Raw genomic sequence first — 22,546 nt, forward strand, 5'->3', positions numbered from 1 at the left:
CTCTGTTTGGGCCTCCTCGGGAAGGGGACTCCATCCACTACCTCACTCCTATAGCGGCCGGGTCCTCGCATGAGGACCCTGAGGGGCCCAGGTTCCGAGCTGATGGGCTCCGGCTCCCTGTCCCCTGGTCAGAGGCCCTGGCGCGGTGACGTCCCCTCCGCCGCCCGCACCCCGTTCCCATTCTCCCCCCAAAAAAGAATTTATAGTTTTTTGGAGCACATTTTATTGTTTAAAAGTCACAACCGAAGCCTCAACAAACACAAAAACAAAACAAAACAACGCAGCCCAACACGGGCGTCCCGCTTTGAAAACGTTTATTCTAAGAACCCGATCGAAGGCCAGGGGAGCCCGAGGCGGCCCCCCTCTGGTCCCGGGCGCGTCACTGAGCGTTCAGCTTCTTGGTGGCCTCGTCGACGATGGCCATTAAGCCGACCTTGAAGCTCTCCAGCACGGGCAGCAGGCCCTGGCGGAGGTCCTCCAGCGCGGGCTTGGCCTTCTCGCTGAGCGCGCTCAGGTGCTCGCTGGCCTTGGCGTGGTACTCGGCCAGGCTGGCGCCGCCGCTCTCCTTGAGCGCCTGCAGCCGCGCGGCCAGGCGCTCGCGCAGCTCGTCGCTGTAGGGGGCCAGCTGCGCGCGCAGCGCGTCCACGTGGGTGCGCGCGCGGTCGCGCAGCTCCTCGCCCAGCGGGCTCAGCTTCTCGTGCAGCTCCTGCAGCTTCTGGCGCGCGCCCTCGCGCAGCTCCGTGCCCAGCGGCGCCACCTTCTGGCGGTACAGCTCCACCTCCTCTTGCCACTTTTTCTGGAAGTCGTCCAGGTAGGGCTGCACCTTCTGCTTCACCTCCTCCAGATCCTTGCTCATCTCCTGCCTCAGCACCTCCGTCTCCTTCTCCAGGTTATCCCAGAACTCCTGGGTGACCGGGCCGATCTGCTCGCGCAGCTTGGTGATCGTGCTGCCCAAGGTGTCCCAGTTGTCTAGGAGTTTCAGGCTGAAGGGGTGGGGCGGGGAGAGCGAGGGGCTCAGGGGTGGCCTCCCTGCCGGGGCACCCCGGGCCAGCCCCGGGGCCGCCTGCGGTGAGCCCTGAGCGGCACCTGTCGACGTACCGCAGCCCGGGGGCCAGAGCCCAGCCTAGCTTGCCCTACACACGGTCCCCGCCACGGCAGCCCGCCGTGCTCCCATCGCCGTCGCGTCCCGTTGTACTGATGGACTGAGGAGTTAGTAAGAGACGAAGCCAAGCCGGGCTTGCTGCCCAGTCTTGCCTGGCCCCAAAGCTGGGCCCCAAGGACCTCGTCTCCACACTCCCAGGCCGTCGTCGTCTCTGAAGACGGCCACCCCTGTTGCTGGGCAGGAGCGGGGCAGGTAGCTAAGAACGGGAAGGGGCTGGGTTACACTTGCAGGCAAAAGGCGCTGTGATTGCTGAGCCGGCAGCACAGATCTGCCCCTTGCTGCGGCACTACCACATATTATTCTCCCTAAAATGAGTTCTGAGATGACGGTCATTTGGGGGATCCCATTCCTGTGTTCCATGCCTTCTATGGGGCCCATGAAATAGGTGATCCGGCCATTGTGGCTACATCTTCCCACAGGCCTCTCTGTCCCCCAGAAAGCGCAACCCCTGCCCCTGCCCGTGGCCCCAGGCTGGGTCCTTACTTCAGCTGTTTTCCCAAGGCGGAGGCTTCAAACTGGGCCACATACTCTCTGCCGCCGTCTTTGACTGCATCCACGTACACGGTAACTAAATCCTTCACTCGATCCCAAGGTGACTGGGGGTCATCTTGCTGCCAGAAATGCCGAGCCTGGCTCCCTGCGGGTGAGAGGGGAGACCCAGATCAGGCCTGCTCTGGACCAGGATCGGCGCTGAAATGCCAGGCTTGGAGGCAGGGAAGAGGGGGTGAGAAATCCTGCTCCCTGTGCCCAGGAGGGTGGCCCACAGGGACTTAGGGAGAAGGGCCCTCTGCCAAAGGCTGGCTTCCTAAGTTGGGGGGCACGGGTACCTACCCGTGAGGAAGAGCACGGCCAAGGTCAGCACCACGGCTTTCATCCTGAAGGGACGTGGGTGACCTGGAGGAGAAGAGGGTCCCGGCTGAGCGGGGCAGGCCTCTAGCGTGGAGGAGCCCAGTGCTCTCCCGCTCATTTTAGCCAGGGGTGGGGGCAGGACAGAGTGGGAGAGGGTCTCAGAACCCAGAGTCCCAGCATGGGGACACTCTGGAGCCAGGACCCCCGAGCCTCAGATGGCAGCACTTACCTCAAGGGCTCCAGCCGTCTCTGAGCTGCCAGCTCTCCTAGCCTATTTATGTCTCCAGGCAGGGGCTGGGCTGGGAGGCTGATAAGCCCAGCCCAGGCCTTGCTGCTGCTCACTGGTCCTGGCGATGTGGAACTTAGAGTTCAAGGATCAGCTCTGTCCCTGGGGCCGGACAAATAGAGTGGGCAAACAGGAAGCTGCGGGGGCTGCAGGGCCAGGGATCAAGGGTTCAGGCGGGGGCCACAGGGTGGTTGCAGGCTCGCAGGTCCTCAGGGTCGGGGTCATCTGGACCCATCCCTTCTCCTGAGGGGGAGGGGGATATGTGCCCTCCAGTGTCTGTCGTGCCAGTGCAGCCGGGGAGAGGAGGGAAGGAGGCAAGAGACACCAGCTGGCCAGGGATGGCCGGGACTCCTCCACTCAGGAGATGCCCTCCCCACCGTCCCCTTGCATTCCAAGGAGATTATTTTGCACCCGCCCTGCCCTTCCCCTGCAAAGGCAGCAGACGGTCTTCCCACCAACACCCTGTTTTCTATTTTGTCCCAGCAGGTCAGCATACCTCTCTCCAGGCTCTTCCAGACCTCCCAAACCCTTAGCCTAAGGGGACCCGTGGAGCCAGGGAGTGGCCTGGGGAGAGTGTAGAGGGAGGGCTCAGTGGCTCCCAGACTGAGATTTTGAAGCCCTGGCATTTCAAAATGAATTCTAGAGACCAACTGCGAGTTGCCAGCTCTTGATTTTTGTCATGTAAAAACGTTACCCACTGCCCTAGCCACCCACCCAGACCCCCGTCTACCAGGACCAGCTCTGCAAAAAAGAAATGATTTTTTTTTTTTTAACAGCCCACAAAAGGACATAATGTCAGAACCAAGGACAGTCTCTTAAATTGAATCCATATATATCTTTGCGTTGTTCAAGCTTATGTTCTATCACACGCGGTGAGAATGGATACCAGCCTTCAGGGGTCACCGGTGCAGGGGGAAAGACCTCTGGAGTAGGAGGCGGCAGGAGACCTGGTTTCTCACTTCCTTCCTCCTCCAACTTGCAAAATCCTGGAGAAGGATCGCAAGCCAGTTATGTAATCTCTCTGAGCCTCGGTTTCCTCTCAGTAAAATGGAGACAGAAATGGCCGGGGTCGTCGGAGGACCCCGGGGGAGTCCTGTGAATGCAAACTGTGTGCTCACTGGCATTGGCAGCAGTGTCCTCCACGGGTCCTCTCGGGAGGCCCGGGACCTCCAACACCAGGTCACCGACGATGGGCCCTGAGTCATAGAGCCTGTGCGGGACCCAAGCTGAGAGGGACACTGGGATCAACCCCTCCAGGCTCTCTCCTCCCTGCCATCTCACACATGAGGAAGTTGGAGAGAGTAGAACGAATTTGCCCTAGGTATCTGGTCTCTCAGCAAATTAGAGGCAGGACTGGACTTCGCACCCAGCTCTCTCTGGATGTAGACCCAGGATGGAAATGTGCCCTGCACCATCTACCCAGGACACTCCCTAAATTACTCTAAACACCTGCCTGGTGCTGCTGTTGGCCGGGTCCCGGAGCTTCGGGGCCCCCAAGCCTCTGCCACTGTAGCGGGTCTCCTGCCCTTCACCTCAGACAAGGCGGCTTGGAGCTGGACAGCCCCAGGTTGGAGTCCCAGCTCTGCCACGAGTTAGCTGTGTGACCCCGGGCAACTTATACAACCTTGGCACACCTCAGTCCCTTATCTGCTGAATGAAGAAAACGATGGGACATGCCATCTCCTGGAGTCACAGTATGCGGAGTATGTCTGGCAGGCAGGATAATGCTCCCCAACCCCCTCTCCCCCCCCGCCAGTGATGTTCAGGTCCTCATCCCTGGAGCCTGTAACTCTTACATGGTAAAAGGGGCCGTGTAGATGTGATTATAAGGACCTTGAGGTGGGTGGTTTTCCTGGATTATCCAGGTGTGCCCAATATCAGTAAAAGCGTCCTTAAATATACAGGAGGGAGGTAGGAGAAGCAGTCAGAAGAGAGAGGACAGGAGCGCAAGTCAGAGCGATGTGACTGCTGGAAGGGGGCTGCAAGCCAAGGAATGTGGGTGGCCTCCAGAAGCTGGAAGAAGAAACATATTTTCCCTTACAGCCTTTGCTGACACCAGGAGTTTAACTTGGTCTGACCCACTTGGGACTTTTGACCTCTAGAACTGTACTCAGGTAATAAATGTGTGTTGTCTTAAGCACCACATCGGAACATCCGTGGCAAAACTGAAAGGTAGCTGGCATTCAGTAACAGTTCTGTGTCCCAGAATCCCAGTTTCTGGCATTCTATCCCCTGGCTCCCACAGAACACAACTTGCACGGTCAGGCCGGAGCTAAGACCTCGGCTTCCAGAAGCAGAAGTGGCAAGTACTCACATTTTCTCTGTGTGGTTCTGACCTGGGGGTGCCGAGATGTGGGGCCTCTGTTCCTGCGCTGACCCAGCCCCAGGGATCCACGGGGCCCTGCAGAGAGGGAGGTAGTCTCACTGAGCAGCTGGCCTGGGCTGCCACTTGGCCAGCCCAGCTTTCCGCCCGAGGCTTAAAGATCACCGGGGGGGGGGGGGGGGGGGGGGGAGGCTGGTCCCCTCCTGGGGGCAGTTCCTGGTGTCTCAGGCCAAGAGAGGCTCCTTTCTTTTTGGGCGTGCAGCTCGCCCCAGCCAGCATGTGGGGGACTCAGAAGCTTACGGGCTGGACTTCAAGCTACCTGCCACTGTTCCACCCTTCTCTTTGGTTTATTACTTAAGTGCTCATGATGGCTAACCCGAATTCCAACATTTGTGTAGTTCGCCAGTGGCCAAAGCACCTTCACGATCGTCCCTGGAAGGCTGGGCAGTCAGATATTTTCGCTGTTGTCTCGCCTAGCAGTAGATGGCAGCTCAGAGCTGCCCGTGGCTTCCAGCCATTGGTGTCTGGTGCCATCAGGAGCAGGACTCAGGAGGCCTGGCTGGCCACCTCGTGTTCTGATCAGGGGCTTCTCGGTTTCCCAGCTCGGGGATCGCAAGGCGTCGGGCTAGAGAGTTCTGGTGATGGCATCCTAACAGGCGGGATGTTTTCTTTTCTACTGCCCTTGCTCACTAGTGTGTCTGCCCCATTTCCTTGCAAGAGGTTTGCCTCAAACTAGTCCAAGCCCCTCATTACTCAGTCTGGAGAGGAAGAAAGTCCTCTGCATCTCAGCGTCAGACAGGGGTCCAGCCAGTCCCTGCTGGAGGCATCAGGTGCCCACGGGTTGCACTAGCTGCGTAGTAAAGGTCCACCCATGTAGGCCCTTAGTCCCAGCGTGCTTTTTCCTTGATCTCAGGCACCTCCAGAGTGACCATTTGTGGAGCATGTCGCCAAGGGGCCAGCCGGGAGTGCTGCTAACTCGCTGCATGAGTGGATTTTGCTCAGAATGATTAGCGACTCATTTCACAATTTGTGTCCCAACGTCGTACTGGTCACTCTGAACTGGGAGGACTCTGTCCCCTGCTAGACTTGGCACATAACAGACACTCAACAAACATTTACTCGATGCGTGACAGCAGGCACAGTAAAGGGTCCCCGGGATGGTAAAGGGGCATCTGAAGGAGTGGGCCTTGGGAGGAAATGCAGGAGTAACTTCCGAGCATCCAGCCCTGTGCTCGAACGGAGAGGACGGTGCTGCAGGTCAGGACCAGAGACTTGGGATTGGGATGGTTCAGACCGAGCGGGGGGGAGGGAGCCCCCATGCCCGTAATTCCTTTTTGGCAATTCTGTCGCAGCTCCTGGTGACGGAGCCCCAACCCAGGCCCCGGGGCAGGGCACCGTCACCCCCCACACACGATTCTTTCCTGCCCTCCTACGCAGGAGGAGACCAAGGTGCAGGTGGCTCACGTATGAGCGGCTGGGGCCGAGGTCTGGCACCGGGGCAGGCACACCAGCCCTCCGAACCCCTGCCTCATGGTTAGGGTGGGGTGGGGCATGGCGCAAAGTCAGAAGGAGAGTCCAGGAAGGGTCTGTGGGCACGGCTCCTGCTTTCTAGAGCTCAGATCTCTGGTCTTTATCCAGGACGGCAGCAGCCCACTTCGTCCGGAAGCTCATCGCACCTCTGGCCCAAAGGCACCCTGGTGATTTCATGGCGGGGACGCAACTGCAAAGGTCATTACAAGATGTGGAAGGCATCCGGGTGGGTCACCGAGTGCTTCCAGATACCCTCCCTCAAGCCTTCCACACGTGTGTACACACTCAGGATTTCTAGAAGATCCTTCTTGGAAGGCTCTTTCCATTCCCAACAGTCCCACAGTGACTTTCTGGTGCACTGTGGGTGCAAAAGCTTTCGTAAATGCCCTCTTCCTACTCTTCTTTCTACAAGCTTCGTATTTCCAGCTTCAGTGATCTTTCCTCACAGAAGAACCTCAACCAGCTAGCTCTTAGCCATGCCTGGGACCAGGCTGGAAATTCCACCCTGCCCTCTGGAATGCAGGTGTGAAAAAAGAGGAAAGCTATAGGAAAAGTCCCCTTTGTGTCCTAACACTTACCGGGGGCAGTCACATCACTGGGCTGGTTGGGGTCACCTCAGAAAGGCCCCAGGTCTTTGAGAACCTCCTTCCCCTGCCTTAAAAGCACCCTCTCAAGGAATCGGTTTTCCATCTGACTCAGCAAACTCAAATGCTCCCTTCTGACGGGACAGGGTCCAAGTGGGGACACAGTGTGGGCTGAGTCCAGGCTTCTAGAGAATGCTAGCTTTACCAGGCAGGGTGAGATAATGGATTGCTCAAAGCTCCGCCCAGCGCTCTGTAGGCTTCCTCAGCCTCCCGGGTTCCAGCTTCCACCCGCCTGGATGCTTCTCTCAGCTAGACTCTGAACCACGAGGCAAGGAGCATTATCAACATAAGATTATGAACAGGTTTTTATTTTCACAATCCCCTACCGTCCAACTAAGGTATTAAGTTATAAGTCTGTATGCTGCCCACGACCACCGTCACGAAAAGGACTAAAAGTCTTACTGCCACAGTTTGGGTCTGGAGATCTTTTTAATCCATTTTTAGTCCAACATAAATGAGAAAGAAAAAAATACTTCTGACATTTTCAAAGAGCAGAAATAGGAAATTATGTTCATATACATTCAACATATACTGCGCTTATTGGTTACTACAATACAAAGCGATGATCTTTTACAAGTGTAGTTCGCGGGATGGCACGGTCAGTAGGCTCACTGGCTTTCACCTGGCTGGCTGCTGGAGGACGGCAGCCTACTCTTCCATCGGCACAGTCCCATGTAAACGCACCAGGCCGAGCACGTGTGTGAGGGGGCGGCTGGGGGCACGGGAGCTGGAACGAGCCCAGAGAAGTCCAACGGTGGCTGTTCGGGTCTTCTCGGCGGCCTCCTTCTGGCGAGGAGTCGGTGGCCTCACCAAGCGGAGGGGACACTGGGGACCGTGCAAACACGGGACGGATCCCAAGAAAGGCTCCCTCTCGCAGTGCGGAAGTCCACTCGAGGGACATCGGGTCCAGGAGCTGAGCTGCCGGTATCAGTGAGACGGACGAGCCGCACGGGAATCCTGTCAGCGACATCAGGACGGCCATGCGGGGCACCCGCTTTCTTCTGTGCAAATTCAGGGTGAAAGACTGGGAGGGGCCTGGGGACCCTTCATTCTCCTTTCCCAGGAAAAAAGGATCGAGAGTCAAAACATTTAACATGTCTTTCTTGGTTTGAAGATCAGATCCTCTGTCAGCCCCCAGCCAGCAGAGAAGACTTTGGTTTCTAACAGTGAGGAAACACAGAGAGAACGACAAACGGCGGCTACTGCATATGCACCGCTCCCCGGGGGAGGGAAGGAGACCACTACACCTGTCACTGGCACGAGTGAGAGCTGCTCACGATTACAAGGTCTACAGAAAACACTTTGAACAAAAGGTGCAAGTCACAATTCAAATAGAACAGAATCTGGTTAAACATGTCTCTTTTAAACAAAAATTCCTTTTGTTTTTACTTATTAATAATAATATTAATAATAACAATAATATCAACATTTACCCAAAACAATTCCTACATGATCAAGAATTAAAATAGGGGCTGAGGATGCCCAGGGAGGAGGAGAAGGTTAGGAGAGAGGCGGGGCCGAAGGCAACCTCCTGTTCTTCTTTGTCTGTGTCAGAGGCTGAAGGGAACAAGCGTGTGTGCGTGTGAAGAAACAATCCTTGTACAGCACAATATAAAGTGAGAAGCAAAGGGGACACGAAAAGCACAGTGAACCACTGTTGGGTGTTCAGTCTGTGGGTGGAACCAGCGGGACGGGAAAGGCAGCCAACTTTCCAGGTTGTCAGAGGGGAGCTGGGTTACGCAGCGGGAAGGCTCACACGGAGGGAGATGCTCTAACTGGCATCGCCTCCAGGCCAGGCCGCTCTCGGCCCCCACACTAACGCTCCGATACGCTCTTGGCCAGGCCAGACAAGCTTTTCATGGGATCCGGGCGGTCAAGACCTTCCTAGGTTCCAGACTCGGCGGTTCTGTTTTGTTGGTTTTTGCTCTCTTCCTGTTTTCCAAAGCGCCAGGGGCCATCACCCCTTCCTCTCTCCCTTTCCCCAGCCACTAAGAATCCAGAGGATGTTATCTGTGAGTAGTTGCTCCTGTGGACAAGCAATGCAGGGAAATGGAGAAACGGAGGTGCTCTGTGGGGGGACGCAGGGCAGGGGAGTGGCTCTGGGTCTCCTGGCCTCTATAATTTTAACTGCTTTGTTCTTCTGTCTCAGCAAAGGAAAGGAAAAAAGAAAAAAACAAGAAGAGAGAAACAAATAAAAAAGAAAGAAAATCACCTCCGAAAGAAAATATATCAAAAAAAACAAAAACAAAAACAAAAAAAACCCAAGTAAACCAAACCTCCAACTCAAATATACCAAATACACTTTCACAAAAGGTGGCGAACACGAATATCCTGTTTATTTCCTTGGTGACTCGGTCATACAAGCAAACATGGCAAACCCCCTCAGAACCCGAAAGAACCGCACACTGATGAACCAAAGTGAGGGAAGGAGCCGTGACGCTCTAGGTGGACAGAAACACAATGGCAATTTGGCGCAATGCTGCGAGATACTGTTGGTGTGAAGTCATTTCACTCCCGAGCTGTACACAAACCTGCAAGAGAGCAGACACACACACAGGAGAATCAGCTCGGAGCAAGAGGCTCAAACATTCGTTGGAACACTTTCACGAAACGCAACTGGCTCCCTTTACCTCAGGTAGTTTAAGGGGTCTGCCATGCTGAGGCGCGAAGGCGGGTTTGCCAGACGGCTTAACCTTCATCACTGTTTTCTGTCAGAGTTTTCCAAGACAAAAGCAATACTGCCTATGTACACGTAGGCATTGCTCCAGCCCAGCTGCTCAGTTTACCTGTTTTCTGCCACTGGCCTCTGATCACACAGCTCCGCTGTCTGGAATATTCTTCCGCTTGCAGTATGGCCTTGAAAACTTATGGCTAGACAGGTTTTCTTGCCGGGGTTCCTGCCTCAGGACCGAGTTCAGGACTGTCCTTCCCCTATTACCCTGGCCAGAGGCGCCCCATCCTCCGAAGCCGCGGCTCACTTCCTGTCTCTGGGCAGGCTACGGCACCTTCCACACGCGTCTTACCCCCGTAAGTAAACCAAGGGACTATGGCCAGCATTTCTCCTGTATGCTCCCCACCTGCCCGCCGCGCCCCCCCCCCCGCCCCCCTGGAACAACCAGCACAGCGCTTCGTGACAGAACACGAAGATGCAAAGACGGAGAGGGGAGTGGTGGCCTAGTTCACGGGCCACCACACACAGAAGGATCGGGGGCTGGCCCTCGGCCGAAGGGCTGGGTTGGCCCTGGCCGGGGAGATACTCACTCTCCGTTTCCTGTTACACGCCTGCCTGCTCCATGCTGAAGGAGACCTCGGGGTGCTTGTAGCTGAGCAGAATGTCTGTGATGCACGTGGATGGATAGCAAGAGGAATTTAAATGCTGGCTGCCGTCAGCCAGGTCCGGATGCTCGTGACCAACTAGATTCTCCCTGCATTCTGCAAGACCAGAAAGAACACGCGAGCTTAGCAGAGAGCTGGGGCGGGGCAGGGGAGGGGGGCGGCAGGGAGGTGGTAGGTGGCGGGGGTGGCGGCAGGAAGAGAAGTCTGAGCACCCTGGAGCGGGGCTCCCACCCTGAATTCTAGCTCACAGCAGGTCCTAGGCTGTGGGCCGGGCCAGGATTCTTCCCGTACTAAGGGCTCCACTCGGCCCCATTCCCTCTCTGTCTCCCACCTCAAGCGCTATCGCTACTCCAGTGTGGACGAAGACAGCACGCAGTGCCCTCAGAAAGACTTAGCTCTCCAAGGGAGGAGACCATTTTAGTGCCAGCGGGCACGGGTCACTGGGCACTCTTCGTGCTCCAGGCATTGTTCTGAGCACCGTAAACTCGTTAAGCACACAGCACAATCTAGGATATAGGCTCTACTGTTTCTGCCACTTTAGAGAGGAGGACCCTGAGGCTCCGAAAGGCTAAGCGCCTTGTCCGTGGAACCTGTAAAGGGCAAAGCCAGGATTTACTGCTGACCTGTCCATTCCAAAGCCTACGCTTCTATCTGTTAGGATACCTTCCTTTACTGGTTCTAAGAAGAGGCAGACATAGTCCCTTAGGATACAATGCCCTCTAATCAGAGGTAGAAAGATAGTTGTTAAAGCAGTATCTTATCAAAGCTTTACAAAGACAAACGTGATACCCCTGCCCTCAACCAGAAGGCCTGCTTCTTTGTATACCCATTCTCGATGGAGACAAGTGGGGAAGGCTTTTGTGTCCAGACCCCTCGGGGAAGCTATGGCTTCCCATCTTCCCCTGAACCCTATATACAGAAGAGGAGAACAGTCACTAGTGAAGATGGCAGGGGAGGGGTGCCTCCAGAAACTTCCCCAGGGTGCCCCATGCATAAGGCCCCTCACCTTCATCTTCCCCATCTTGAAACTGCTGGCTCCCCATGAGCGAGGACTGACTGAGAACCGCATCTGACATCCGGGCGGAACTAAGTGCTTTTCCAGCCACGAGACTCATTCCCGGCAAGTTATCCAGCTGTACCTACGGAAAACAATTAGGAAAAGAAGTCAGGATACCAGAGAACGTGCCACTCTCAGGTGACCCTTAGTGACAGCCGTTCCCTCTAAAAGAGCCCAGGCGCAGGGCAGCCTCAGGCACCGCTCCCGAGCTGTGCCATCTGGCGGTCACAGTGCGGGAAGCTGCCCCACCTTCCCCGTGGGGTGGGTGGGGTGAGGGATGCGTGGTGAACCTCAGCAGATGGTCACGTGCCCTTGACAACCACACGGTCTTCCAAAACCAGATTTCTGACCTGTCCCCTTCACCAAGAGGACCTGGGTCTGAGGACCGGACGGTCCAATAGTGCTCTCCGAGAGAACAGCGGCATGCTACATCTGTCCTGCTGGCACAGAGCCACGAGCCTCAAGTGGCTGAGTACTTGAAGTGGGACTAGCGTGACTGAGGAACTAAATTTTTATTTCATTTTGAATACATTTAAGTTTGGATGGCTACATGTGGCTAGTTGCTACGGGAGGAAGCAAAGTTCGGTTGATCTGGGTTAGGTCCCTTTATCTGAATCATTCAATGGAACTGTTGGAAAACTAACCAAGAGTCTATGGGTTCACTTGCTTGGGCTGGAGTTTAGACTGTCTGGGGAGAAGTTCAATAACTCAGACCAGAAGGAACAGATAGCAACTACTCTTGATTCCTTGGTCTGAAGTTTAGAGCACAGATTCTACTGGTCTCTGAAGTTGATTCAAAGCCATGCTTGCATCGTTCCCAGAGAGGCTGGATTCTGGCTGGGAAGAATGGAAGGGCACAGGTGACCCCACAGGACTGCTGGCAAGGTTGGGACCAGTAGGATCCCACTTCTGAGAAGTAGGAGGGGCCAACATACATAAGCATCATCACTGTTCTGGATCGTGTGGTGTCTCTGGAGGGTCCGGGGCCTGTGGTGCTCATTGACAGAGGGGCGTGTTGGGTACCCAAGTCCATTGTGATCTGGCAGCTCCATTGCTTGTCCCGGAGAACTTCTATCCATGCAGTTCCCTATCACAGACTCTGAGGAGACACAGCAAAACAGGGTCAGCGGACCTAGAGTTTCTCCCGATGTTGTCACTCCCATCAAAGAACTGTCTTGCCAGAGACAATCAGCAGTGGTGAGGACCATGTGTATACCATTTGCTAACCCTCAGCTGGCTGCTCAGGGTACTTAGAGGAGCCTGGACCCGCCTGCCAGCCCCAAGTCCCACAGCAAATAGGAGCCTCTTTACGGAGGGATCACAAATCCTCACAAGAAAAAGCCCATACAACGAACGGCAGGTGACTGGATCACACTGAAACTTTCTTTTTTTCACTCCTGTTGGCCTGGCAGTATTATTTCCCAAACCTACGTGCACATAAGAATCTTCCGTGGAGCTCTCAGGAACCTCTAGCCTGGAAGGATGGCCTCCATCCTGTGGATGTCTTGTCTCTCCTTCCTTGGCTTCCACCTCAGTGGATCGGCCCAGTCCCCTCTTCTACTTTTTGAACTGCTGTCCCCGACTGCTTCCATGGCCCCTCCACTCTTTACATTTCCACCCTGACCTCTTCTCTCTCCTCACACTTACTTTGGTAATATCATCTATTTTCAGGGCTTCAACTATATTGCCTCTAGATAAAGGATTACTGAAATGCTTTTTTAATAAGCTCCAGATCCACAATTCCAACTATTAACCCTACCCTGGAGAAATAACAGACACCTAACACTTACCATGCCCGGTTCCAAACTCATCAACACCCTGACCCCAGGCCGTGTCTCAGACAAACTTGTTTCCCTATTTTCCTAACCTTCCGGCTGTGAGCTCGCAGGGTGCCTGTTGGTTCCGTACTCCTGGTTCCACATCACCTTAAGCCTGAAGAATCTCCCTCTGCAGTGCTGGTCACTTCAGTCCCTCTCTTTCCAATCTCACTGCGTCCGCCAAAGCCCCATCACCTCTTGCCTGGATTACCAATCATCCCCCCGCTAACCATCCCTCCACCGCTACTCCAAAAAGATTAATTCTTAAGTAGGGTAGCCCAAACAGCTCCTTGTCACAACGCCGTCCCAGCCTACCTTCCAGTGAGTACTACACACTACGTTCCCCCGCGCGTAAATGTGCAAAAGGGAGCGCTTAACTCTTCCCCACCCGCTCTCGATTCCATGCAGGTGCCCTCACTGTTCCTCTCTCTGGAAATGGCTTGCTGCTTCTTCCATTCCAGCCAATCCAAATCAACTCATCTTCTTAGGTCCATCTCAAATGTTACCATCTTTTTTTAATGTTTATTTCTGAGAAAGAGAGAGAGAGAGTGAGAGAATCCGAAGCAGGTCAGGCTCCAGGCTCCAAGCTGTCAGCATAGAGCCTGATGCGGGGATTGAACGCATGAACCACAAGATCGTGACCTGAGCTGAAGTCAGATGCTTATCCGACTGAGCCACCCAGGCACCCCTCAAATGTTAACATCTTTATGAAACTCTCTCTTCAAGCAGATAAAGATCTTTGCTTCCTTTAAATGTCAGAAAATTTTAAAGGACTCTTACTACTCTAACACTATTCCTGACGTCATTTTCAATTGTGTATTTTGTCTTGGTTGTTCTTATTAGCCCGTAAGTTCTCTGAGAACAAGAAGTGTACCTTATGCACGTGCGAGCCTTTAGTATTCCAGAACAGTGTCCTATATCCAAGAGTCATGTAATAGTTAGCTCTTTCACTGATATTAGTATATACTCTCTTAATATGGGTTATTATCCTGCCAGAGTCATGCACCCTCTGGACTAGATATTGGAGAGAAAAGCATTCAAGAGGACTGAATATTTCCTCTTGACCGAAGGTGGTCAAGAAGAATACCAGGCCCACGGCTAAGTTGATCAGATACTCCTGGTCACCCTTTTGGCTCTGGTCCTTAAGAGCCTGGCACCTGAACATATGTGTGGTTTGCTTGCTTGATCTTTTCTGGTCAAAGCTCCTTGGCAACTATTGGGCTTACCTTCTGATGAACTCCCCCTTGGCGAGACCAGGTTTTAAAAAAGTTCTTAATAGGAAACACGGCCCTAATGCTACCCGTGCCCTTCCAATGTTTATTTGAATAATGGAAGTAAAATGTGCCGTGTGAGTGTTGGCTACAGGGTTTCAGGTCTCCAGATTCAAATGGCCTCCTACAACAGTCAAGGTTAGGCCTGGCTCAGGGGTTACGGTGGGTGGGGAAGGGAGTGGAACCAACTGACGTGCACATTGCTGGTAGTGCGACGCATCTGGAGGAAAAGGAGAGGAGGGAAGCTTCCCAAACGCCAAAGGTGATGGCGAGTGAGAAATCTTTTGGAAGTTCTCTGAGCAAAGAGGCCAAAGAAAAGAAGTGAATTCTTTTGCTATCGAAGCTAAAAGCCAGAAGAGACAGGAAGAGAAAGGAAAGCCAACAGCAGGACTTGCCGAGTGGGCAAGTCCTCACTCCTCTTCCCCACGTGGCCCGCCTCCTCTCGTTGGGCACAGCTCACGTGCTCGCCCTGGGCCCACAGAACCCATGGGCAGGAAGTGGTGCGACACTGGCTCTGTGGTCCGCTTCGCCAAGAAGCCACACAAACAGCTGCTGCTTACTTTTTCGGAGCATTTTCCAATGCCTGTCTTCTCTTCTCTGAGAGCTAACACCAAACACTCAGTTCCCTGGGGTTCTTTCCTTCCGGATAACACAGCTGGTTGCACCCCCACTCCCTGCTCTGCCAAAGACGACACAAGAGCTCTGCTGTTTAAAGATTTCCTCAAACATGAGGAAACAGCAAAGCTAACAAAATGTACACGTTCTGGTTCTTGATATCCGGCTCCTTCCCACCTCTTCTAGAGGCCTCCTCTAGAGTTTATTTGTTAAGTAGGCTAAGTCTCCTTTCTCTCTCTTTTTTTGAGTTTATTTTTATTTCTGAGAATGAGGCTTCTCCAAACCCAAATACCCACCCTCGTCTTCCTGCTGTGGGGAAGGTCGCCTGGATCCTGCCCTCCTTGTCTGCTCTCCTCCTGGCCCTCAAGTTTGGGCCCAGCATGCCTGACAAGCACCGGCACACAGAGCCAGAAAGCGCTCGAGAAATCCCTCAGTGAGCCTTCCTGACCCCCAGCCTAGAGCTCAGGAGCACATGTTTGGGGGTCAGAGAGGCCCAGGCTGGAATCCCGGCTTCCGCAGGACTCCTGAGGAGTGGGGGCTTGGGCAAGCCCCCTGACTTCCCTGGGTCTCAGTCTATCGGGAAAGCAGGACTTACCCAAAGGCGTGAAAGTGCTTGGTGCGCTCAAAGAGCCCAGCAAACCCTGGGGTCATTTACACTCATTTCAGAGGTATCGGTTCTGAGTGCACAGGGTGTGCCGAGCCAGCTGACGAAAACAAACGAGGATACCCTGCGTCCAGAATTGTGGGTACAATTTACCCATACGTGAGCTAACAAATGAGTTACTGACACTCTAATTTCCAGAGTTTGGTTTACGAGTTTGGTTTAATTTCCTCTTTTTAGGAGGAAAACTTACTAACGTAAGTTTAAAACTAGATGAAAACAAAGCGGATTAGTAGGAGTTAGGCAACCAAGTTTCGGTCTGATCCACATATCAGAGATCCGGAAAGGCTGGCCTCTTTGGCTTGGGAGAGAGCATGCCAGGTGCCAAAGGAGAGGGGAGGAGGCATAAATGGGAGAACGTAAGGTGGTAGAATCCGAACACTCAGAGTCAGGGTCCAACCCCATCACCGACAGTGTATGCCATCTAACCTATTTCCCGATCTGAAGAATGAGGGTTGTCAGGGGGCTCAGAAGACACCAAGGGCCAAAAGCCCTTTCTTAAATCGTAAAGGACTGCATGAGTAAAGTATTATTTTTAAGAAGAATGTCGAGTCCTATGGGGCGCCTGGGTGGCTCAGTTGGTTAAGTGTCCGACTTCAGCTCAGGTCATGATCTCGCGGTCCGTGAGTTCGAGCTCCGCGTCGGGATCTGTGCTGACAGCTGGAAGCCTAGAGCCTGCTTCGGATTCTGTGTCTCCCTCTTTCTCTGGCCCTCCTCTGCTTGTGCTCTCTCTCAAAAATAAAAACATTAAAAATTTTTTGAAAAAAAAAAAAAAAAGAAGAATGTTGAGTCCTGAGTCTCTAGACCTTTGTGACCCTCCATAGTACTCTACTGACCAGTGGGAGGGGGTGTGTGCAGGGCAGGGAAGGCCACTAGCCTAGTGACCGAGGGACAGGAGACCCAGGCTTGAGTCTTCGGTGCCTTGTGCCAGTTCAGCAGCTAGGGGCATGGTCAAGCTCACCGAAGGACACACCAATACTGGTGGAAAGAGGACCGCCGGGAGCAGCGTCCTCAGGTGCTGACCAGGGTCGAAGCCAAGAGTGTCCGGGGGCGGGGGGGGGGGGGCACCCGATCACGCAAGGGGCCAAATACACAGAGGGACGCGGTGCGCACCACCCACTGCCCGGGAACTTCGGGGCGGCTTGCACAACACTCTATTGAATCTGTCAATGTTGACTCACCCTTACTCATTTACTGGGCTTTAAGAGAAAAGGAGAGAAATGACTTGGGTACAGATTCCTCTTAAAGGTTCTGAGGGGTGAACCCGGCCCAGTCTGTCATTGTTTCACCCTCCGTGGGGCCTGAGTCCGCAGATAAGCTGCTGAAGCCGATGAGGCTCGGGGGAGAGGATGTGGTTCTTTGCCAGTCCAGCTGGTAATCTCACTGTGTAAACCGGTCATGCTGTTGTACTTACTTATTTGCCAGGTGAAAAAATGAGGCGTATGTAATACCACAGAGGGAAGACAAAGCTTATTTCTCCTTCTAGAGTGACAGACAGGGAGATGACAGGCAGCAGGGTACACGGAAAGCCCTGGAAGGCACGCTGGAAACACACCTTGGGCATGTTGCCTGCCCAGTGCCCCAGCAGGGCCTGGCCCCACGATGACGGGTAGAAGCAGCCATAAAGGAAAGAGGTGACCGTGGACGCTGATCTGTGGCATTCAATTTTCCTTGACTGACACCAGTGATCACTGTTCATCTACCCTGAAGAAATTTTCAGAAGGTCGCTCTAGCTCTGTTCTTTAATAATTATGCCTCTTACGGCGCTCATCCTGTACCCCTTCAGGGTCACGCTGTTTATGAACCTGCCTGCCTTCCCCCGGCAGGGTAAAATCTTCCTGAGGGTAGGGTCTTTATCTTTTCATCCCTGCACTCACTCCCCACAGCACCTACAATCCTGTCTGGTGCAACCTTGTCATTCAGTGAACTTGACTGCATCTGTTGTTGTGGAAATAACCGATGAAGTGCTTGGGAACTAGCATGTACCTACACAGAGATGGAAGGGTCATTAAAGGAAATAGCAGGCATTCCTCTCTGTCCAGAGAGATAAACAAGCTTGAGCCTCCCCCTCTGGCCTGTAGTGAGCTGGGAGAATAGCATTATGACCTTTCTTGGCAAAAGCGACAGCAAATTATCTGATGGTTCTTTGGTAATGTAATACTCCAAGCTCTCAAGTTCTTAAAATTATAGAATCATGGCAGCTTAAAGCAGCAAAAGATGGTGGAGGCACAGTTTCTACTGTAAAAGGGGTCGTGACCTGTATATTCCAGGGTGGCTGTGAGTTGCGAGCCTGAGCCTCGAGCGCGGGGCAGAAGGGCTACAAACGGGAACTCCATTCTTCCCTCAGGGGCCATGAGCTTCATTACGCAGGGAGAGAAAGGGAGGAGAGGTTATATGGCAGGCCCACAGAGGCAGCTCGGGCGAAGGTAAGGACAATGGGGCCACCTGAGGATAAGACACCATTTTAAACACACAGGTGTACATTCCCAATGGGGATTTTAACTCTTGAGCAGCATCAGGCCTCTCTGAGGCTATGAGTTTCCCTGTCACGTTAGCCTCACCACACTGGATTATAAAATCACAGTAATAAGCCTGCAGCTTCATTTGTTAAAGATAACTGTACATGCGGCTTCAAAAGTCACAAAACAAGAACAGATGTTAGAGGCAAAGTGAATGGTACTCAAGCATGAACGGGCATACCTTGTAGCGAAGTTAAAGAGTTAAGTTTAGAGCCAACTGGGTAGACACAAGGGAGAATAATCTCCACAATGTACTAGCAAGCAGGGCAAGAGCTATTACAGCTTCCAGAAAAGCTCACATCGAAGGTCAGGAAAAGCACATTTAAGAAAAAAGAGGACTCTGGGGGGGAGATGCTGGCAAGACTGATAATGAGGCAACAGGTACAGGGGAGTCTTGAGCTAAGAGCTTGAGGCATATGCTTCTGGCTAGATTCCTCCAGAGAGAAGAAGAGAGGGCTGTAGGGGAGAATGGTGATGGTGGTGGATGGGAGAAGGTAGGGAGAAGGAAGAGGGAGCAGACAAGGGATGATGATCGCTCAGCCAGGAGAGGAGGTAGGGGAGATCTGTCACAAGAATCACAACCATGAAGCTCTGGCCGGAAGGGAAGGCACCTGTTGCTGGATCTAGATCATGCTCTGGATTTTAGAAAACCTCTGCCCAGGTACAAACAATTTGTAAAGTGGTATTAAAGACAAATTAATGTTCACTGGTGCTGTGAACTTTGGTTCTATTTATTATCGGACACAATTTCTGTTTTCACTTAATAGCCAGTTTCCCTTTGTGTCTGCATAAATAACACACAGTAGGGGCACCCTGGGTGGCTCAGTCGGTTAAGCGTCTGACTTATTAATTCAGCTCAGGCCATGATCTCAGGTTCAAGCCCCATGTCGGGCTCTCTGCTGTCAGCGCGGAGCCCGCTTTGGATCCTCCCTCCCCTGTGCGCTCTCTCTCAAAAATAAAATAAATGTTAAAAAAAAAAAAAAAAGAACACACTGTATACTATTATACCATATGTAATTGTCTTAAACTTTAATAAGTTAACATTTTACAGGCACGTAGGTGGCTTAGTCGGTTAAGTGTCCAACTGTGTCGCCGTTCATGAGTTCGAGCCCTGTGTGGGGCTCTGTGCTGACCGCTCAGAGCCTGGAGCCTGCTTTGGATTCTGTGTCTCCCTTGCTCTCTGCCCCTCCCCTGCTCATGCTCTTTCTCTCCCTCAAAAACAAATAAACATTAAAAATAATAATTAAAAAAATTAAAAAATAATAAATTAGCATTTTAAAAGTGAAAAAAAAAAAAGAAAATTCCTGCCCTTAGCTTCTACTATTTCCCTGATGTACACTACACCACCAACTTGTCAAGCCTGCTTCCCCCCCCCCCCCCCCCCCCCCCCCCCCCCCCCCCCCCCGCTGCAAACCTCACAGAGACCTTCCCACCCACTGGTCCCGCCCCCTGCGTCTCCGCTCCAGCCAAATGGGAAATTCCTCTCCATCCACCAAGACCCAACTCAAAGAGCACTTAATGCTGGAAACCCCACTCCTCTGACCGAGAACCTTCTGTCCCCCATCTGGCGTTCCCAAAGCTCTCGCACCAGCCAGCTACATTCTGCCTCGCTTTAGGTACCCAGTAGACCAGCACCCCCGGCAAGGGGGGGCGATACTCTGACAACGATGGGATACAGGTGATAAGCCCCCCTGGCCTTTCCGTACACAGGAGTCACACAGGAGGGAAAACCGAAGAGAAGTTAGCATCTTTGAAGAAGAACATTTCCAAAGGTGTTTCCATACATGGCAACGCAGGTTGGGGGGAGCAGGGGGTTCACACTATTCGCTCCAGCTTCGCTCCTTCCTCATTGCCTCGCACACCGGGACATGCTGGGTCAGCACCTGCTGCGGTGAGCTGAGAGTAACGCTTGGGTTCGGTGCCACTTGACAGCAGTTGACCTTGGGGGCGAATTACATAACCTGTGCCTCATTTGTCTCACTGGTAAAATGGGGACAGGAAGAGCTACTGCCTCATGGGGTTGTTATGAGGATTAAATGAATTTCCGCACGAATAGCAGTGGGTGTCTGGCACATGGATGACACCGTAGAGATGTTAGCCATTCTCTTTTTTACGCCAAATATAGGATGCTAATCTGGTGAAAGCTTTCCTTCACACAGGAAGCCTTTCCACACTATTCCTGATACTATCACCCTGCCTCTGCTGGAACACTCCCAGTGACAAGAGGCTCCGAGGCGCTAGGGTAGCTTATTCTGGAAAGTTCTTATTACAGTCTTCCCCAGGAGTTGACATTTATTTGCTGCAACTTCTATCCTGTTCTTGGTCCTGGCCTGTGATATGGACCCCAAAGAGTCTAATCCCTCCTTCCCTCTGGTAGATACGATGGTTCTCCTTAGTCTTTCTTTCCCCTAAGCTCAAACATCCCCACCAGGTCTGTCAGCCATTCCACATAGGACCTGGTTCCGGAATCTCCCACAATCCTTTGTCCACCTACAAACACAGCAGCCACAAGTGGATCCAGTATGCCTGCCTGATGCAGGCCTCTAAGCTGGATGGCACCCATTTGGTCCAAAGCCCAGGATTTTTAAACTGTCCTGTGCAACCGCATGGCCACCCCTATCGGTGCATCAATAAGCACAGCCGGGAAGCGCCAAGTCCTCTTCATAAACGGATTCGGAGCAAGGCCTTCTGTCCGACTCTGTGCCACGGAAACTAATTCCCCTAGGAGTTTGTGCACTGACCTTAAAGGACAGGACAGAAGACGCACGTAGCTCCGAGAGGGGAAGGATGGGGGATCCGCTCGGTTTCCAGGCTCTACCTTTCCTGGATTAACTCATGTCCCATGATCTGTGTGGAGGGGGCGGAATCGGGGCAGGTTGTGTCTAGGATGCCAACGGAACCAGATTTTCCAAGTATGACCGACGGCTGGTTATCCTGATCTTCAGGATGGAAACGAATGCACTCATCCGTTATATAAAGCGACGTAGGATGATGCACATGGGGCCCCTTACGATGCTGTGATATTCTGTATTCTGCTCACGGATGAGCTGAGCAGAGTAGTAACAACGCCTCGCGTTTACATCACGTTTCGGAGCAGCACGCGCTTCTCTCGTGCGCCATTATTCCTCCTGCCCATTTTTCACAGATGAGAAAAATACGAACCCAAGGGATTAAGCGACAAGTTATTGCCTTCGTGATAGAGGTGAGTCCAGAACGGAGGTGCTCTTTTGACTCTTGGTCCAACACGACTTACACGAAGTCATACTTCCCCTAGCGCTGTCTGACTGTGTTCCTGAAGACAGGAAATTCTGGATTCCTGGAAGCCATGGTGTGACCAGGGGAAACGGGAACTATTCCCACCGGCTGTGCTATCTAAGTGTTAGTTTTCTATCGCTACCTCTTTATTCTGAAAGCAAACGGTACTGTGCCCTGTATATTTCTCCCCTGGAAGGTCCCGAAGGCCTTCTCAGGAATTCTTTTCCTCCTAGGAACACAGAGCCCTGGCTGGGAAAAGATACCATCACTGAGTTAGGTGAATGAGGACAGACAGGCCTGGGACTTTTACATCGAAGGGACTCTTACCTCGGCTGGACACCTTGTTTCTACCGAATGCAGCAGGTGGCTGATGCCGGTAGGGATGTACCCCCAATTCCTGTGCGTGGCTCACAGTTCCCAGTAAAGATTCGGGGTCCCCGGGTCCGCCAGTACTCAAGAGTAGGGTGCTGTCACGGCAACCTCTGGTCGCTGTATTGGGGCTCGTCCTGTCTGGAAAGCCACCCTTGGCCGCCTCACAGGGGCCCTCCTCTTCCATGCTCTCCGAGTGCGTGAGCACTGGCTGCTGAGCGTACCCATGGGCCGGGCTGGGGGAGGAAGCCTGAGCCATGCGTTCCTGTGCCCTGATTTGGAGAAGGTGCTGGGGGCTGGTGTGGTGGTGGTGATACGAGTCAGCATTCTGATACGATAAAGCCTGGCGCTCTGTCATATTCTGTCCCCCGAGACCGGGAGCCAGACTCCCAGCGTCCCCCTGGCTCATGTGCCTGAACAGCTCCTGGTACTCTTGCTGCTGCTGTTGCTGCTGTTGCTGCTGCTGCTGCCGCTGCCTTTTAACGAGCTGTGCAAACTCTGCCGGGGGCAGCCGAATGTCCGAGTGGCCGGTGAGTGAGTGCCGGGGGGAGAGCAGTCCTTGGAGGATGTGGGGTACCTGCTGGTGTCGGGTATAGTCTGGCGGCGTGGGGGACAGCAGGGCTTGCTGCAGCGCCGACGTAGTATAGTGCGGTGGCTGCTGATGCGCGCTGGGAGGGAAGGTGGGCGATTGGTCAAGTGGAGGGACTTTCAGGGCTTGGGTTGGAGGGAACCCCACTCCTGTTGAAGGGCTGTAGCTGCTGGGGGAACCCCGGGACTGGTCCGAAAACAGATGGGGGTGTAAATGCGCCTGGTCGTAGTTAGCAGGGGAGAACCGATTCACGTTCAAGCTGC

The 22,546-nt window shown here is 53.4% G+C and overlaps 2 protein-coding genes across 4 annotated transcripts in view; both read right to left on the reverse strand.

Annotated features, from left to right (window-relative positions):
• Positions 1–297: 297 nt before the first annotated feature.
• Positions 298–2,314, reverse strand: APOA1 (apolipoprotein A1). Its single transcript, XM_042905140.1, has 4 exons — positions 2,241–2,314; positions 1,994–2,056; positions 1,646–1,799; positions 298–983 (listed from the first exon to the last, which is right to left on the reverse strand). Exons 2-4 carry the CDS (start codon positions 2,034–2,036, stop codon positions 380–382), a joined length of 801 nt encoding a protein of 266 aa, XP_042761074.1. The 5' UTR covers positions 2,037–2,056; positions 2,241–2,314; the 3' UTR covers positions 298–379.
• A 6,794-nt stretch (positions 2,315–9,108) lies between these two features.
• Positions 9,109–22,546, reverse strand: part of SIK3 (SIK family kinase 3) — a 239,568-nt gene continuing 226,130 nt past the window's right edge. For all 3 annotated transcript variants that reach the window (XM_042907377.1, XM_042907379.1, XM_042907376.1), the window contains 5 exons: positions 21,653–22,542; positions 12,123–12,286; positions 11,137–11,269; positions 10,056–10,226; positions 9,109–9,325 (listed from right to left, as the gene is read on the reverse strand). In XM_042907377.1, the coding sequence (XP_042763311.1) occupies positions 10,069–10,226; positions 11,137–11,269; positions 12,123–12,286; positions 21,653–22,542 (1,345 nt within the window). In that variant the 3' untranslated portion in view covers positions 9,109–9,325; positions 10,056–10,068. The remainder of the gene's footprint in view (positions 9,326–10,055; positions 10,227–11,136; positions 11,270–12,122; positions 12,287–21,652; positions 22,543–22,546) is intronic.

Source organism: Panthera leo, chromosome D1 (genome assembly GCF_018350215.1).
Source record: "Panthera leo isolate Ple1 chromosome D1, P.leo_Ple1_pat1.1, whole genome shotgun sequence".
NCBI classification, from domain to species: domain Eukaryota; kingdom Metazoa; phylum Chordata; class Mammalia; order Carnivora; family Felidae; genus Panthera; species Panthera leo.

Coding starts and splice junctions, on each gene's coding strand:
- APOA1 (XM_042905140.1), bottom strand. CDS start 2,036: ATGAAAGCCGTGGTGCTGACCTTGGCCGTGCTCTTCCTCACGG. Junction 1,800..1,993: donor GGCCGTGCTCTTCCTCACGG/GTAGGTACCCGT, acceptor TCTCACCCGCAG/GGAGCCAGGCTCGGCATTTC. Junction 984..1,645: donor GCCTTGGGAAAACAGCTGAA/GTAAGGACCCAG, acceptor CCACCCCTTCAG/CCTGAAACTCCTAGACAACT.